The sequence below is a fragment of the Hoplias malabaricus genome, chromosome 17 (assembly GCF_029633855.1).
Source record: "Hoplias malabaricus isolate fHopMal1 chromosome 17, fHopMal1.hap1, whole genome shotgun sequence".
In the NCBI taxonomy this organism is placed as follows: Eukaryota; Metazoa; Chordata; class Actinopteri; order Characiformes; family Erythrinidae; genus Hoplias; species Hoplias malabaricus.
The window spans coordinates 26192828-26208917 of NC_089816.1; the positions used below are offsets into that span (position 1 = coordinate 26192828).

General features: G+C 39.1%; 1 protein-coding gene across 1 annotated transcript in view; it reads right to left on the reverse strand.

Moving 5' to 3' along the window:
- mgat4b (alpha-1,3-mannosyl-glycoprotein 4-beta-N-acetylglucosaminyltransferase B) overlaps nucleotides 1–16090 on the reverse strand; it is a 122226-nt gene that overhangs the window by 43387 nt on the left and 62749 nt on the right. Inside the window, exons 2-4 of the mRNA XM_066648928.1 lie at nucleotides 4712–4891; nucleotides 3731–3874; nucleotides 1377–1510 (exon numbers count right to left, since the gene is read on the reverse strand). Coding sequence (XP_066505025.1) covers nucleotides 1377–1510; nucleotides 3731–3874; nucleotides 4712–4891 — 458 coding nt within the window. The remainder of the gene's footprint in view (nucleotides 1–1376; nucleotides 1511–3730; nucleotides 3875–4711; nucleotides 4892–16090) is intronic.

A 16090-nucleotide genomic window follows, 5' to 3' on the forward strand; every position in this document is an offset into this window, starting at 1 on the left:
AGAGCAGCGTTTTAATAGTTGCTTTTTGCAGCTCCTCTCCACAGTGGGGGATTTATCAGCAAGAGCTGGGCAGTTAGTGGCTGCCTTAGTGGGCAGGCCATTAGCACAATATTATGGGATGGGTTAGTGGAAGCCTGCGGGATTGCCGTGGTAACAAAATCTCTTGTAAGATTTGCAAGTACACTGACCTTCTCCTCAAGCAGAGGAGAGCTCATTGACCCATTAATGCATCACACGCACAAGCTCAGACACATATGAACACACAGACTAATGCAACCTTCACCCCAGAAGGACCAAACTCACTGATCTACTGATGGCAAACAACTTCCACATATACACACAGCTATGCAAATCTGGACATGAAGAAACCAAAACACACTGAATTCTTGGGAAAAAAAAACTCTCCAGAGATATAAACAAGATAAATCACACTACTAAGGATAATTCTGCTTGTAAAAAATGCTTGCAATCGCTTTGCTGTAGGCTGTTCAAAAGGTTATTTTACACATACATAAGTCTTTCATGACAACTGATAAAAACCCACGTAAAAATATTTAGTCTTAACTGTCCAGGTGTCAGCTGTAAACAATTTCTAGCTGAAACTGAATAAAGCAGCCTTAATTAAATAACTATTGATGTTGGAAAATTATGTGTAAAAAGCCAAACAAACAGTAAATGTTATCCTGGGACATGTACTCTCAAAATAACATGAAGAAAATATTAATTTATCTCTCTGAACTTTTGAGGGTCACATAGTGTTACTAATACAATTGTTTTTATATAGCCAGTATATGTGGAATCCATTTGACACTTCCTATAAAACAAACAAACAAATGTCAAATGTATCTAAACCCACAAGCAATCTTGGTTTACAGGACTAGTCCCCAAGCCCAATTGTTTTAGGTTTGATTTGTTGCAGAGCTTTTGTCCAGTGCAAAAGACAACTGTATGTCATACTGTTATAAAAACATTCAGGTCCAGAAAGTAAAATTTCTTTCACAGAATATTTTTAACACCTCTGAGGCTGGTCTGAGATGATTAGGAAAGCCAGGCTGTTGGAGAGTCTTTGAAATTTTACTTTTCACTTTTGCCAGCTCTGTAACTCAACATGTTTTGAGGCAATTCTGTGATATTTTGTGAGTTATGCATGCAGTTCCCACAGTGCTGATTGATGCTGCATAACTTTCAGCCACAACAGCCACAAAACTCCAGTTCTTAACTAAAGAAACTAACTTTGCACACCAAACTTTGTTGATCAGCAACATTTGTGTCAAGGGATAGTTTGTGTAAATTTCATCTTTCTCCAAAATCCCATCTTTATAGGTTTTTTCAAACCTCCTCACACTCATCAGTGATACTGGGAGTTGTAGACTTACCTCAGCAATGAAGACCACAATGACGCAGTCTTCTTTCTCTGCAGGACTCAGCTCCGACATCAGAGAGCTGAGAGTGTCTGTTAAATACGAATGGACCTCCCTCTTCACACTGGGCACACCCATTACTATTGACACTGAAAGGAAATAGGGAGAGGAAAATTAACCACTTAATTGGATATTACTTTATTCTTACTTAAAGGAGTCGTCAGTCATTTTCTCCAATGATTCTTCTTCATGCTAAAACAAAATGAGCCAATGTACTGACAGCTACAGACATAGTGGTCTGTACAAAAATTTGATTAAAGATGGCTACCCTCACACCCTCAGGGACTCACTCTAGAGTGTGTAAACATGTTTATTCAAAGACCACAAGCAATTTGATCCTTAATTCACAAAATGAGCATCAACATGTGAAAAACAGTAAGTAATTACTTTCATAAACACTCTTTGGTGTTTTTTGTTTGTTTGTTTGTTTGTGTTTTTGTGGTTGCAAAAATAACCAGCTGCTCCTTTAAGAGACTTGCCCAGTTGGCATTACTGAATAATTAGGCCTAGGACAAAATAAGCCAGACATTTTAAGAAGACACAAAAACAAATCAGAAACCAATCATATTCAGAATGGGAATACTAGGCCAATGTGATTTCATAAGGGATTTATGCCTGTTAAACTTTAATAAAGTAATGCATCATGGGATGAAAATATGAAACCCAACGGATAGATGCAGAAAATGAAATAGAGAGAAACAGAGAGATTATGGCTTAAATGCAAAGACGTCCTTCTCACATAATTAAATTGAAATAACTTTACTGTAATTACACTCTACAACAAGTGTTTGAACTCAACAATACCTTTGTAAAAATAAGTGGTTTTCTTTCCACAAACATTAATATGTAACGAATTGTTAATTCTTCATTAGTTTAGCTCCAGCTGGTTCCCCTGCAGAGTTTATTGCAGCTCTAATCAGATTCACTGCTCCATTCAGGTGCTCCTGAAGCCTTGATGATGTAGTCAAGTTAAATTAGGAGGTTTTTAAGAATTCAAATCTGGTCAGCTTAAGCGTCTTGTATCAACAAAGACCATGACAATTTTCCTGTACACATGTGTATGGAAGTGTAACCATCATGGACATTGTCTTGTATACTCTCCACAGAAGAGCCTGAAATGAAATAGGAACAACTGCACATGAGGCTAGGTTCACCATGCTCAATGCCAAGCATAAGCTAGACCTGCAGAATTCGGCTGTGGTGTGATGGTGCTTTTCCCAATACATTTGGGAGGAGTTACAGTGATATTTCAGCATCAACTGACTTTACTAATGCTTATGTGGCTGAGTGCCATCAAATACTCACAGCAATGCTCTAATATCTAGTGTAATGCCTTCAAAGAAGAGCAGAAGCTTCAGCACTACCCTTCATGTCCATAAATGTAAATGTGCTACAGCAGCACGACCCCCAAATGAGGTCCACAAACTGTCAAGACAGACTTGTATAATCAGCCCCCTGGTGGGTCTACATCCAGACTACCACCATATACTACCTCCTAGTGGCGTAATGCACATCTGTGGCTCAGTGAGGGATTGGAGCTAATGATCTTGGACCTATGCTGGAGCTCACACTTGGGTGAAGGAGTTGGAGTTGGGCCTACGGAGTCAAATATCCAGTGGGGCCATGGGGACAGCAGGTCCCTATAGCCCTGAGATTCAGGCTGTTTATAGATGGCTAAATGTCTAGTGGCCCACTTCAGCAGAAATAAAGGTCCAAGCAAGAAGCAAGAGAGGCAAAAAAAACTTTTTTTTTCATTCACCCATTGTCTGAAAACGCTTATCCCTTTCAGGGTTGTGGTGGGTCCGGAGCCTACCCGAAATCACTGGGCGCATGGCAGGAACTCACACTTCACACTTCACTTCACAGGGTGACACAGACACAGACACATTCACACCTACGGACACATTTGAGTTGCCAATCCACCTACCAACTTGTGATTTTGGACCTTCGGAGGAAACTGGAGCACCTGAAGGAAACCCACGCGGACACTGGAAGAACACACCAAACTCCTCACAGACAGTCACCCGGACAACCTTCAGGTCCCTGGAGCTGTGTGACTGCGACACTACCGGCTGCGCCACAGTGTCTCAGTGTCTGTCTCAGTGTCTCTATATATATATGTATATAGGTCTCTCTCTCTCTCTCTCTCTCTCTCTCTCTATATATATATATATATATATATATATATATATATATATATATATATATATATATATATATATATATATATATATATATATATATATATATATATATACATATATATATATATATATATATTTATGTATACACACAAACACGCAACACACCTCCAGTGCGACCTTGTCCGATGTGTACGGCGGGCTGTAGGCTGGTTTCTTTGGCCAGGAGATGGGGTAGGTGGTGGAAGATGCTGGGCAACTGTAACACATTCTTACTGCTGGTGACGTTCCACAGCTTCAGCTTAGTCTCATCTGAGAACAAAACAGAGGATAACACCTTGCATCCCACTGTACTCTGATTCCCTTTGTTATTTCAGATATTTTCCACATATTTTTCAAGGTGAGTATATGTTAACAAATCCTACACAACTATGAAATACAGTTTAAATTTAATAGAGCAATAAATACCTTTTACATATTAAATAGAGAAAGAACTAGTTTACACTCCATAGATTATGTCCCCCACTTTAAATTTTATATAAAATATTTTAGTCTTAAATCAATATAACTAATCATTAAAAAAAATAATAATAAAAAATAATATATATATATATATATATATATATATATATATATATATATGATTAAAAAATATGTATTGCTCCTTTCATGTGTGGAATGAAAATGGAATTACATTTTATAGTTATTTTTCCCCAATATGCTATATTTAATAAACATTACAACAACAAATTAACAGACATTTGCATTCAAATGTGTCCATGTGTGTTCTCTATGGAGGGTCCAAAATATGAGATCATAAATGCTTACTCAGATCTATTAGAGGGTCACTTTACTGACCACAGAGCCGTGTGAGTGTCACCGCAGTGCTGAGAATGCCCCATTATCTAAATAACACCTGGTCAGCAGTGGTCCTGTTTTCAGAAACTTACCAATGACTAATGGGGTATAGGGGGGGCTAATAAATTGTGCATGTACATGCTGTAAGTGTAGAGTCCTATTGTGAAGCTGTAATATAGCTGTAGGTGTCCGTAATAAAGTGGAAGGTGGGTGTATGTGAATGATTCATGTACAGTTCAGTTCTACATTGTAACAACTGTGAGTGACCTAAAGCATATTTTGCTTTCTCACCGGACAGACTGCTCCAAGTGCGATTGATGTCCCGCAGTGCTTGTTTCTCGGCGATGGCTCTCTTGATCTCGTCCAGCACCAGGTTGAGCTCCTTGGAGCGCTTCAGGTTCTCCTGCTCAGCCGAGTGGAGCCGATCTCTCAGAGCCAAGAATTCCCTCTGGTAGATATCAACCACATTACCTACAGACAGACAGAGAGAGAGAGAGAGAGAGAGAGAGAGAGAGAGAGAGATTTACCATTTAATAAGGTTCCAGTAAACTCACACAGAAACACTGAACTTTAAAGGAATCATGGAACAAGTTTACGCTCCATAAACCGTCTCCAACATGGGATTGGGCATATTTAAAATAGATTTAGTATAGAAGTAATATATTCAGACCACAAATTATTATAAATGCTCTTTCATAACATTAAAATGATCAGTGGAGAAATTTTAAAAGATTTTTTTCCAGGTTTCATAATTAATGCTAACTCTGCTTCATTATTTAATCCCAGGTCCTTAACATAATTCACTAATAAATAAAGGTAAATTATTCAAAACAGAACATTTGAATTAGGGCTTTACAAAGGGAAATGAATTTGGTGTTGGAAAGAACAGAAGATATTTTAAGCATCAATCCCTCCCTCCCTCTTTCTCTGTCTCTTTGCCCTTTAAAGGACTGAGCCTGCACTCGTTTACATTTAGAGAGGCTGTTTTCATCCAGAAGAGGCAGACAGACAGACAGAGAGAGAGAGAGAGAGAGGGAGAGAGAGAGAAAGGCTTCCATCCATCCATCTCCTGGGCCTCCCACTTCTACTACTCCACCCACTGCCCTCCTTAACAGGCTGGTCCATATGCCTTCCCCACAGACTGGTCGATATCAATCGCTGGGCTTTGAGTCACACTTCGTGGACGTGGCTTACACACTCAAACAGCTGTGAGAGTACGGGGACCCAGAACAAACAGAAACACTCTAGAGATTCAGCTTCATGTTTTAATATACACTGAACATGCAACGTGACTAAAGGACAACTATACACTATCCCACTCATCCAATGAGTCCTCTGTAATCGAGGATATTTATATGGAATTAGTCGTCACATTTGTTGCAGGAGCAGCATCTACTCTTTATGAAGACTTTACACTAGGTTTTGGAACATTGCTGTGAGGATTAGATTAAAAAAGAATGAGTTACTTGTTCTCTTAATCAAGAGTCAGGTACTAATGTCAAATGACTGATTAACATGGCACTCCAGCTCAGCTCATCATAAAGCTATCTAATAATGCTCCACTCTTTCATGGAACTACAGCTTACTGAAGGTTGTATTCCCCATTAGCCAAACATTTGCATTGGGCATCTAATCCACATAATTGTAAAACACATTTTATATATATATATATATATATATATATATATATATATATACCTTAATACACCAATCAGCCACTTTATTAGGTACACTTACTGTCCATTTTATCAATTTTATCAGCTCCACTTACCATATAAGAGCACTCTGTAGTTCTACACTTACACACTGTAGTCTCTTTCTCTGAGTACTTCACTATCTCACTTTGATGTTGTAAGTGGTAAAATATAAGCTGATAAAATGGACAGAGTGTAGATACAAGGTAGATCTATATAATAAAGTAGCCAGTGAATGTGATTCTTGAGTTCAACTATTTAAAGGTGCACCCACTGTGGACATGGAGGTTCAAGACTTATATAATAGCTTAGTTCAGCCTTTTTAATCTCCAAAGAAAAGCATGAAATGAAATGGGAAACTCAGGAGCAGCTTCACATGAGCTTAAGGTCACAATGCTTAATGCTAAGCATCAGCTTGTTTGTTTATAAAGCCTTCTTTAATACCTTCCATTTCAGAAGAAATGTTGGATGAGCTGGTGTCAAAAACTTTTGTGCACGTAGCATAAAAACAGCAATTTTGACACTCGGCACTCGAAATGTAACTAGTGTCGCTGAGCCCATTTATAGCACATATTTGAAGCATCTGTTTAGATGAACTGACTAGATTTGTGATGCTCACTGGCATGCGTCCAGGAAGAGAGCTTGGCAATGTCAAAACGGAGTACCAGAGCCTAATGAATGAATCTGTTTAGGCATTATTCATCACAGAGCTCTGGCAACAGCACCAGCATTACAGTAAACATATTGTAGAAGTGCACAGAACAACTGTCAAAAAGGCAGACTCAGCATTAAGCGTTTTCAAAACCTGTAACTTGCCACCATCCATTTATATTAGTAACACCTATCATCTGATTTCATTCACTGGACACATGAGCTCTGGGCATAAATAGTCCCCAGCAGTGAGATGTGAATGAGTAGAACTGCATTCTCTGGACTGGTCCAACATTCAGTGAAAGCCTCTCCAAAAATGTAGCGGCTGTTACTGCATCAAAAACAAACTTACTATTACCACTGTTCATTGCAGAAGAAACATTACACAAGTAGGTGTCCACAAACTGTTGGCCTTAGGCCTGCAATCCATCAGCTGCTTATAGACGCTATCCCAAAGCTGACTGGTCTTGTCACTATCATTTTCTCTCCCTCCAGTTTTTATTCAATTCTCTGCACAGAGAGAAATGAAGGGATTTGTGTTTCAGAGGCTAATCCTGAGCAATCGAGACATCCTTTTATGTGTCCTGGGATATCGTCCCATTTCCATCACACTGTCCTCTCAGCATGAGACAAGAGAGAGAGGAAATACACCAATACACTCGTCTCAGCACCCACACGCACTCTGTGTATCTCTCTTCTACTGCTTCTAATGCCATCAGGCCCCAAATCCCTAGTGTAATCTGTAATTACATTGCTTTACACTGCTGCAATCCAAGGAGCACATCAACACAAGGACAGCTCAATAATCTAACAATGACATCTACACACCAAGCACAGCTTAGTTTGTGTGTGTGTGTGTGTGTGTATGTTTGTTGACCAGGTGGCCTGTGATGTGAATGCAAGCTCTTCTAGATGATCTGCCTGTGTTTATAAGCCGTTGGACATGTAATACTATACATATACGTGAATGCTTATAGCGGAACAATAGCTGTAAGCTTGACATCAGTATGAAGACAGACTGACTCGACTGGACAAGTGTATGTGTGCCAGAGCGTGAAAACAGCACTTTGTGTGTGAGGCCGTGTATTTAGCTCTCTGTGGGGACCACAGATACAGAAAAAAAGTGCTAATTATTGTCAGTTTTTACCAAAATAAATAAATTAATACATTTTTTCCCTTGATTTTCAAAATCAAAGAGCCAGAAGTCCTAATGATTCCTGATATGAACATTTGGTTGTAGGTTATCTTTAGTAACAATTATTATATAACCACCTCATCACAATTATTTAAGCTGGATGCACTTATTTCCCACATCTGTGGGGAATTACAGAAGATCTGAGATGTGGTGTCATAAAAAAAATCTAACTTTTGATCGGTGCAATATCAGCTTTAGAGGCAGCATTAAATAATATTTGTTTATTTGAGCTATTATCAACTGGGAGGTGCTAAGTATTGAATCCTAGAAAGCTGTTGTAATGAACAGCCCGTTACACCACTATAAGCTTGTAATTTTAAATATAACAAAGATTCATTACAATGATTTTACCGCTATTATGTACACAGCGATAATTTGTATGGTACTTAATCATGAGTGAAACGTTTCAAAACAGTGCTCAGAACATTTATATTAATGTGAGTTTCTTTAAATAAAAAAAAAATAATAATAAAAAATTGTTGATGGAATTATAACACGAAAATCTTTTGTAGACGACCAAAATTGTTTTTCATTCAGTACTCCAAAGAACATCTTTTAGCATCTAAATATTTCTGAATGTGAGGTTTGGGTTTGAGGCACATCATTCAGAAGGCAACTGAAATAGCCAGCAAAGACAGAAATACAAACGTATGTGCATGTGTGTGTGTGAGAGTATGTGTATGCTTCATGGAAGCAGCCCCTCTTCTGCCTGTCAGAAAAGCAAAACTTGGCTGGGGGCTTATTAAAAGTGAAGAGTTAAGACAGGCATGACATCTCGCCCAGCTATGCTGTCGCCCTGACACCGCACACACACTGAGAGGATCTAATAAAGGAGAGAGAGAGAGAGAGAGAGAGAGAGAGAGAGAGAGAGAGAGGAGAGAGAGTAACGAATGTGTAGTAGGATCTTTACAGTCCTGACTCTGCACTTTAATCCCTCTATTGAGCACATTATGATTCCACACCTGCTCAACACGTCGCGCTTCCATAGAACTCGCCGGAAATGAAAAGCATGGGGATCTCCATAGAACTTGCCTGCCCATCAAAATATGAGGACATTTCTTTTTCAACTTCCCAGTGTAATGCTTGATATTCACTGTTGCCTTTCAAGGGAGTAAGAATAATTTCAGGGTCTGAAATCACCAGAAGGGCGTTGTGTGTTATGAAAGAGCATAGAAACACACATTAGCTTACTGACTGTTATGAAATCTATGAGAAATATAACTTTGCTTTGTTTCAGAAATCAGCTACAAAAAATATAAATACAAAAAATATAAAAGTTTTGTTTAAAATATTTTGTTTACAGCTGACAGCTCACAAGATCTTCAAGAATGTGATGTATATGACAAATGTAAAAAAAATCCTATATAAATATGAACAAATAAAAACATCCTCTATGGACATCACATAGAGAGTGGGAAGGAAAAAAACAACAAAACAAAGCCTCAGCTATCTTGCATCATAATACTGCAATACTGCACTGTTTTAAAGAAATGTGGAGAAGGAACTCCCTGTTGTATTGTAACATTACTGAGCAGTGCAGAATAAAATAAAATAAAAGGCCATTCACTCTAGGAGATCAAGACTTGTCAAACCAAAATAGGACATGAAAGGTTAAGAATAAAAGCTTGAGGTTTTACAACAGAAAACATATGTTATTGAGTTCCTCGAAATAAATCAGGCTAGTCTTCAGCAAGTTACTGCAAATTGGGAAAGAAATCTGCTCATTAGAATAGAAAGAAACTTTTCCTACTTGAAGTGTTTGATATTCACTGCCTGTCATCACTGTGTAGGGAGAAGCTGAGCAGGCGTTATGGAAAACGTCAAATAAAAAGTAGCAGTGGAAGCCTCTGGTGGACACGGGGGACAAAACTGAAACTAATCCTAGTCATGCATCAGTGAGTTGACCTCTGACCCCTCACTTGGGGAATGCTGCTCTCACATGTTCTCTGAAGTCTTGTGACAGTGAGGGTGACAAATCAGTCAGCCTTTATCACACACTCACAAACACTTCAACACACAGGCCTTACTGACTCACAACACCCCAGGGGCGATCCGCATTAACAGCATGCTCTTGCTCTCTTTTTCTCTCTCTAATGCTGTCAGTCATATCTTGGAATAGACGTTGAAGTAGTAAACAATTTCCTATTTCACATTCAAAAACACACACATACACAGTCTCTCCCACAATCCCAAGGAAAGGAAAAATCGTTGACATTCAACAAAGTCCTCTTGAATAATCAAAAATACAGCTTTGCAGCTCCAAAGAAAACAGATCAAACCAGATCTCATTATCCTCTCCATGGACTTAACTGTCCCACAGTCGTAATTAACTTGCTTACATCAAATAATCTCAAAATCTTTATCTGTTTTAATTATAATGCTGGCTAAAGCACTCCTAAAGTCATTTGAGTCATCTTCCACTGAAACAGCACAAAATGACTGAATATAAACAACTGTTTGTAGCCCCTATAAGTGTTTTAGAGGCTTACGATTATTGCAGTTTGCAGAGTACAGTTTGTGAAGAAAGGTACTAATCTGTACCATATAACATACAAACACATTTAAAGGAAGTCAACACACTTATAAGTATTCAAATAGTCCAATGGTTTTTTCAATCTTTATTAATAAAGAGATCTATTCTGACTCTCTGATACACTTAATTAATATTTGCACTGTTTTAAGGATCTACTAACATTACTGAAATCTTTTACATATATTACCATAGAGACATCTGCACATTATTCCTGAGCGAAGTAACAAATGGCAAAGAATTTAGTTACAGGTGAAATCTTCATAGAAACTAAACAAGGATAAATTTGTCTATGAAGCAATAATGAAGCGATTACATTCTAGCATCTGAGGCTACTGCAATGTTTAAGGTTTAAGTGAAAAGTATGAACATAAGGCTGTTGAGGAGCCTGAAATCACAGACGTGGGCAATAATATATGATTGTGGAATGCTTCTGAAGGTGTATCATGCCCTAAATTTTAATACAATCCAGTAGGGAGGTTGCAGCACAGTACCGCTCCTCTGATATAACTACAGACTGGCAGAGCTGCCTATTGATGACATATCAGACTCTTAAAACGTTGTCCCATTTTCGAAGATTTGAACCACTCCATATTAACTCCGTTCCATGAGGCAAAATAACACTTGAAAACAAGGAGTAGGTTTAAAAATAAGAAAAGGGATCAGGCCTACTTGTGGTAAACCCTAAAAATGTAAAAAAAGTAGACACCTATAAATGTATATATATATATATGTGTGTGTGTGTGTGTGTGTGTGTGTGTGTGTGTGTGTGTGTGAGAGAGAGAGAGAGAGAGAGAGAGAGAGAGAGAGGGAATGGAAAGGTTGCATCAACCAATAGTACTACATTTCTGGTCATAAAATGAATTCATGACGGTTATACAGGCCTAAAACACAGTCCCAATTACAGCTCTGATCAACTTGCTCTGGCTTCCGAATTTGGATTTGTATCCAAGCACTCAGATTAGCATAACTGCCCCTAATTTGGCCTTTAAAAACAGCATTCTGAAAGCTTTGCGGAATTAATCAAATCCTATCTGATGGAGGAAAGGAGTGGCAGGATAAACTTGTGTCCTGTAGACTGTTGGGTAATTGCTGAGCTGTGTCTCTGTCTCTGGAGAGGCCTCCCGAAGAGCACTCTAAAAATCCTTGGAGAAATGCTCCTATAGTGTCCACATGAGAAGATATTTACAGACAGCTAATGCCTAACCACTAACACTGTGCTAGTTAGCTGGCACTCAGAAATACTAGCCACGACACAAACTTAACAGCCAGATTTGATCCCAGCTAATGACCACTGCCATGTGCTATTGAATGAGGCTCTTAAAGAACCTGAAAAAAGCGTGATCAAAAGATGTTTAGCTCTAAAGAATTATCCATTATCATAAATGTAATCATCCAGCCAAGACTTGCTTGTTATCTGCAGTTTTATTCTGAGGTCTTTTAACTGAAGCTACAAGGCTAATGTATGTAACAAGTAATAGGATCGTATAATGTGCTTATTAGAGTAGCACAAAGCCACATTCATTCATTGTCTGTAAGCGCTTATCCAGTTCAGGGTCGCGGAAAAAGCTTAAATGCTTAAATCACAAAACCAATGCCGTAGATTTGCTCTTGACATTGTTGGGGACCTATGAATCTACACCTTCACCCATTGCCTGTTTTTATTGCCCCCCTTTGCTCCGTGACAAAACAACAATATAAGAGAACTGATAATTGGCAGTTTGTTGTGTAGTTAATTTCCAAACTATATTATTCATACAGATGACTTTAGCTTGCTGTTATTATGATTTCATTAGCAAAGTTGACTTTAAGTGACTTATATATTTCTTTGAAAAATAGCTCATTATGTACACCTTTCTTGCTTCCATCCTCACTCACTTTTGACACCCATGTGATGTCTTGCACACGAGTCTTGCACAGTAACACTCACTTTACTCATTTATGACTAGAAAGTTTTCCTTCCTTTTGGCGCTGATAACAACCAAGCTACAGAGACTGACAGCAGGGAACAGCACAGCCAATTACACTGGTCATTTGTGTTACGGGGAGTTAGGAACGTGATTTAACCCTTTTGGCACCTCTAGGTTAATGAGATGTTGACAGATTTTTTTCTTTGGAGTGGATCAAATTATTGGTGGGGATAATTCAATAATCGCTGGATATTAGTGGGGACACGTCACCTCCATCCATGCTAATTCTATGCTCTTGCCAAAAACATTTCCTACTCAGAGTTCAGACGTTTCTAAGCTCTTAGACTTTGTTTCAGTACTTTCTGACAAAGTGTAACAATCTTTCATTTATAAAATAACTCACAACTATAACCTAAACACACTATAATAACTAATATATAGTGGTTGGTGGTCTCCTACCCTCCTCCAAAACTTACATCGTACAGTTCCTGCAGTGCTGAGGCAGAGGCTCTGTCAACCGGCAGAGACTCTGTTCTCTCCATTACAGATCAGAATCATCACAAGCTCTAATAATAATAATTTGTAAGCTCTAATTTTAAGGCACAAATATTACATAGCGTTCCTTTAAGGTGCACTTGTACTTCTGAGTTCTGAGTGTTAAAGTCATACACACATTCTCTTGCAACTACCGGAAAGCATCTGCCACACAGAGCACAACTAATTTTTTTACAGACCTGAACGGCCTTCTCACATGAAGCTGAGAGTAGATTACTTGACGCTCCTGTGAAAAGAGTCATTTTTCTAGAATATTTTCTGGGCCTTCAGACACGCCTGTCAGAAGTAGTTGAAAAGTTGACGCAAACATTACACAAAAGCTGTCAAAATACACAGAAGGTTTCCCCCACGCTTAATGTTTTATTCGAAGAATTTACTGAACTGACTGACAAGCTGAGTGTAGCAAAAATAGAGAGAGAGAGAAACAGGGAGAGAGAGAGATCAGTGAGCTCTGACCTGAGATCAGTCAGAAGCAGATGTGCATGTGCAGATGAATAAAACATGAAGAGATCTTAAAGTGGGCTGTCTCCATTTGAGAGAGCACCGACCAGCAGAGTGAGAATGAGTGGGGAATGACATCACAGATTGTGGTACTGTGTCAGACCATTTACAGTGTGAGTGCATTCGCAAAGGTGTCTGATTATAATATTAAAAGTAATTCAGTAGTATATATTTATATACTTTATATATAAGTATACAACAGTAAATATTTTTAAACATTTTCACAGTAAACAATATGAATCATACATTATTCTCCAATACTAGTTATAATATAGCAGTGGTGATTTCTAAGCATCAGCATGTTAGGGGGTAAAGCATAAAAATGTGTGAGGCAGGGTGAAGACATTGATGCACTGAGGTTGGGGGGCATCAAAATTAGCTGTCACACTTATTAGCCTTATTCTAAACCAGCTAACAGCTGTGGCAGAGCAAGGCATGTTTAGGCCCATAGAGCAACTCTGGTGCAGCATAGGCCTCACATCTTGACAAAAAGCTCCATCTGGACTTTTAGCTACAGCAAGTCCAAAAGGCAAAGGTGATTTACACTTCAGTGATGGCAGCGTTCATGCAGAAAAGTACAGTGAGAGCAATATATGCTGCCTTCAAGGTGACATCTTTTCCAGGGTTGTCCATGCATTTTTCAGTAAACACAACATGTAAAACCACATGCTGAACACATTACAAAGGCATAGCTGTGGAAGAGGAGGGATTGGGTACTGGACTGGCCTGCATAAAAATGTGTTTAGTAATTTGAAACAATGATGACCCCATACTTTTGCACACTTTAAGATGTATTTGCAGGAATAATGGGACACAATAACACCTGAAACACTTCAGCTCTTGACATCTTTTAAGTGATGTGTAATAAAAGGGTAACATTAACATGGGAAAATGCTTTACAATCCCAACTTTTTTTTCTGGAATGTGTTGCAGGCTTGGAATTTAGGCATGGATGTATATTAACAATTTAAATAAAGTTGACCAGACATGACATGAAATATCTTGGGTTCACACTGCCAGCAATGACACACAAAAAAATCTTAATAAATATAAGAAACAGTGTTTTGAATGTATTTGGATTCCCCTTAATGTCCCAACTTTTGCTGATTTGGGCTTGTAGGTAAAAGCCACATATTCAGCTCTCCAGAGATTTCAGACTCTTGGAAAGCAGGGTCAGGGGCTAGTTCACCAATTTGCTGAGACAAACTACAGACAACAGGTATCTGAAAAGTAAAAATGAAACATAAGGACTGCAAATGTGCTGCTCTATCTCAGCCATTACTTGGAACGTTGGCTGGAAAACAGGATGCTTCTTTTACTCGTGAAAATGGAACAGCAGGTATGGACTAATGAAGCGCATTACTGGGTTGGATTCTTTTCAAACCTATTTAAATCCCTTTGATTTATTTGTATTTTATGTGGAACCAAATTAAACTTTGCAAAGTGGGTGACTGTGTGTGTGTTTGTGTGTGTGTTTAAGAGATAAAGAGAGAGATATGCACCCAATGTTTTGCGATTGGGTTGAGGCTGGACAATGGGAGTAAACATATCTGTCACAAAAATCCCAGCAGACACATTTGAAAGCCAGACTGGTATTACTATCATTATTTTAACCATCCCAATTATCACTACTAACAGCGTAGTCATCATCATCATTATCATTCATTCATTATCTGTAACCGCTTATCCAAGTCAGTGTCGCGGTGGGTCCAGAGCCTACCTGGAATCGAACCCACAACCTCCAGGTTCCTGGAGCTGTGTGACTGCGACACTACCTTCTGCGCCACCGTGCCGCACCATCATTATCATATTTATCCATCCATTACCCATCCATTATCTGTAACCGCTTATCCAATTTAGGGTCGTGGGGGGTCCAGAGCCTACCTGGAATCATCAGGCGCAAGGTGGGAATACACCCTGGAGGGGACGCCAGTCCTTCAAAGGGCAACACAGACACACACACACATTCACTCACACCTACGGACACTTTCAAGTCGCCAATCCACCTGCAACGTGTGTTTTTGGACTGTGGGAGGAAACCGGAGCACCCGGAGGAAACCCACGCGGACACGGGGAGAACACACCACACTCCTCACAGACAGTCACCCGGAGCTGGAATCGAACCCACAACCTCCAGGCCCCTGGAGCTGTGTGACTGCGACACTACCTGCTGCACCACCGTGCCGCCCTATCATATTTATTATAAATGTAATTTGCAAACAGCATCATCAGCACTGAAATAACCATTAACACAGAAACAATGAGTTACCACACAGCTTACGGCAGGGCCTGGAATCACCTATCACCCTCTTCAATCTCATCATTCTCAACAGCCTCAACAACGGAAATGACATCGTCTCACTCCCTCGTGATCATGTGATCATCACCATCATCCTCACCACCACCACCACCACCACCACCAGCAGCAGCAACACAGTAGGAATGAGTGTTCAAATAACTGCATAAGTATTCCTAAAGCCATTATAATAACTCGATTATCAAATGCACCATAACAATCATCTCCCTCTGCTGAGTTTAAAGGAAAAAATTATAAAAGCAATGCTATGCAGATGGGAAACTGCACAAACAAAGCCGCCTAATGCACTAGACTCACTTATTCAGCCCACTTACCCA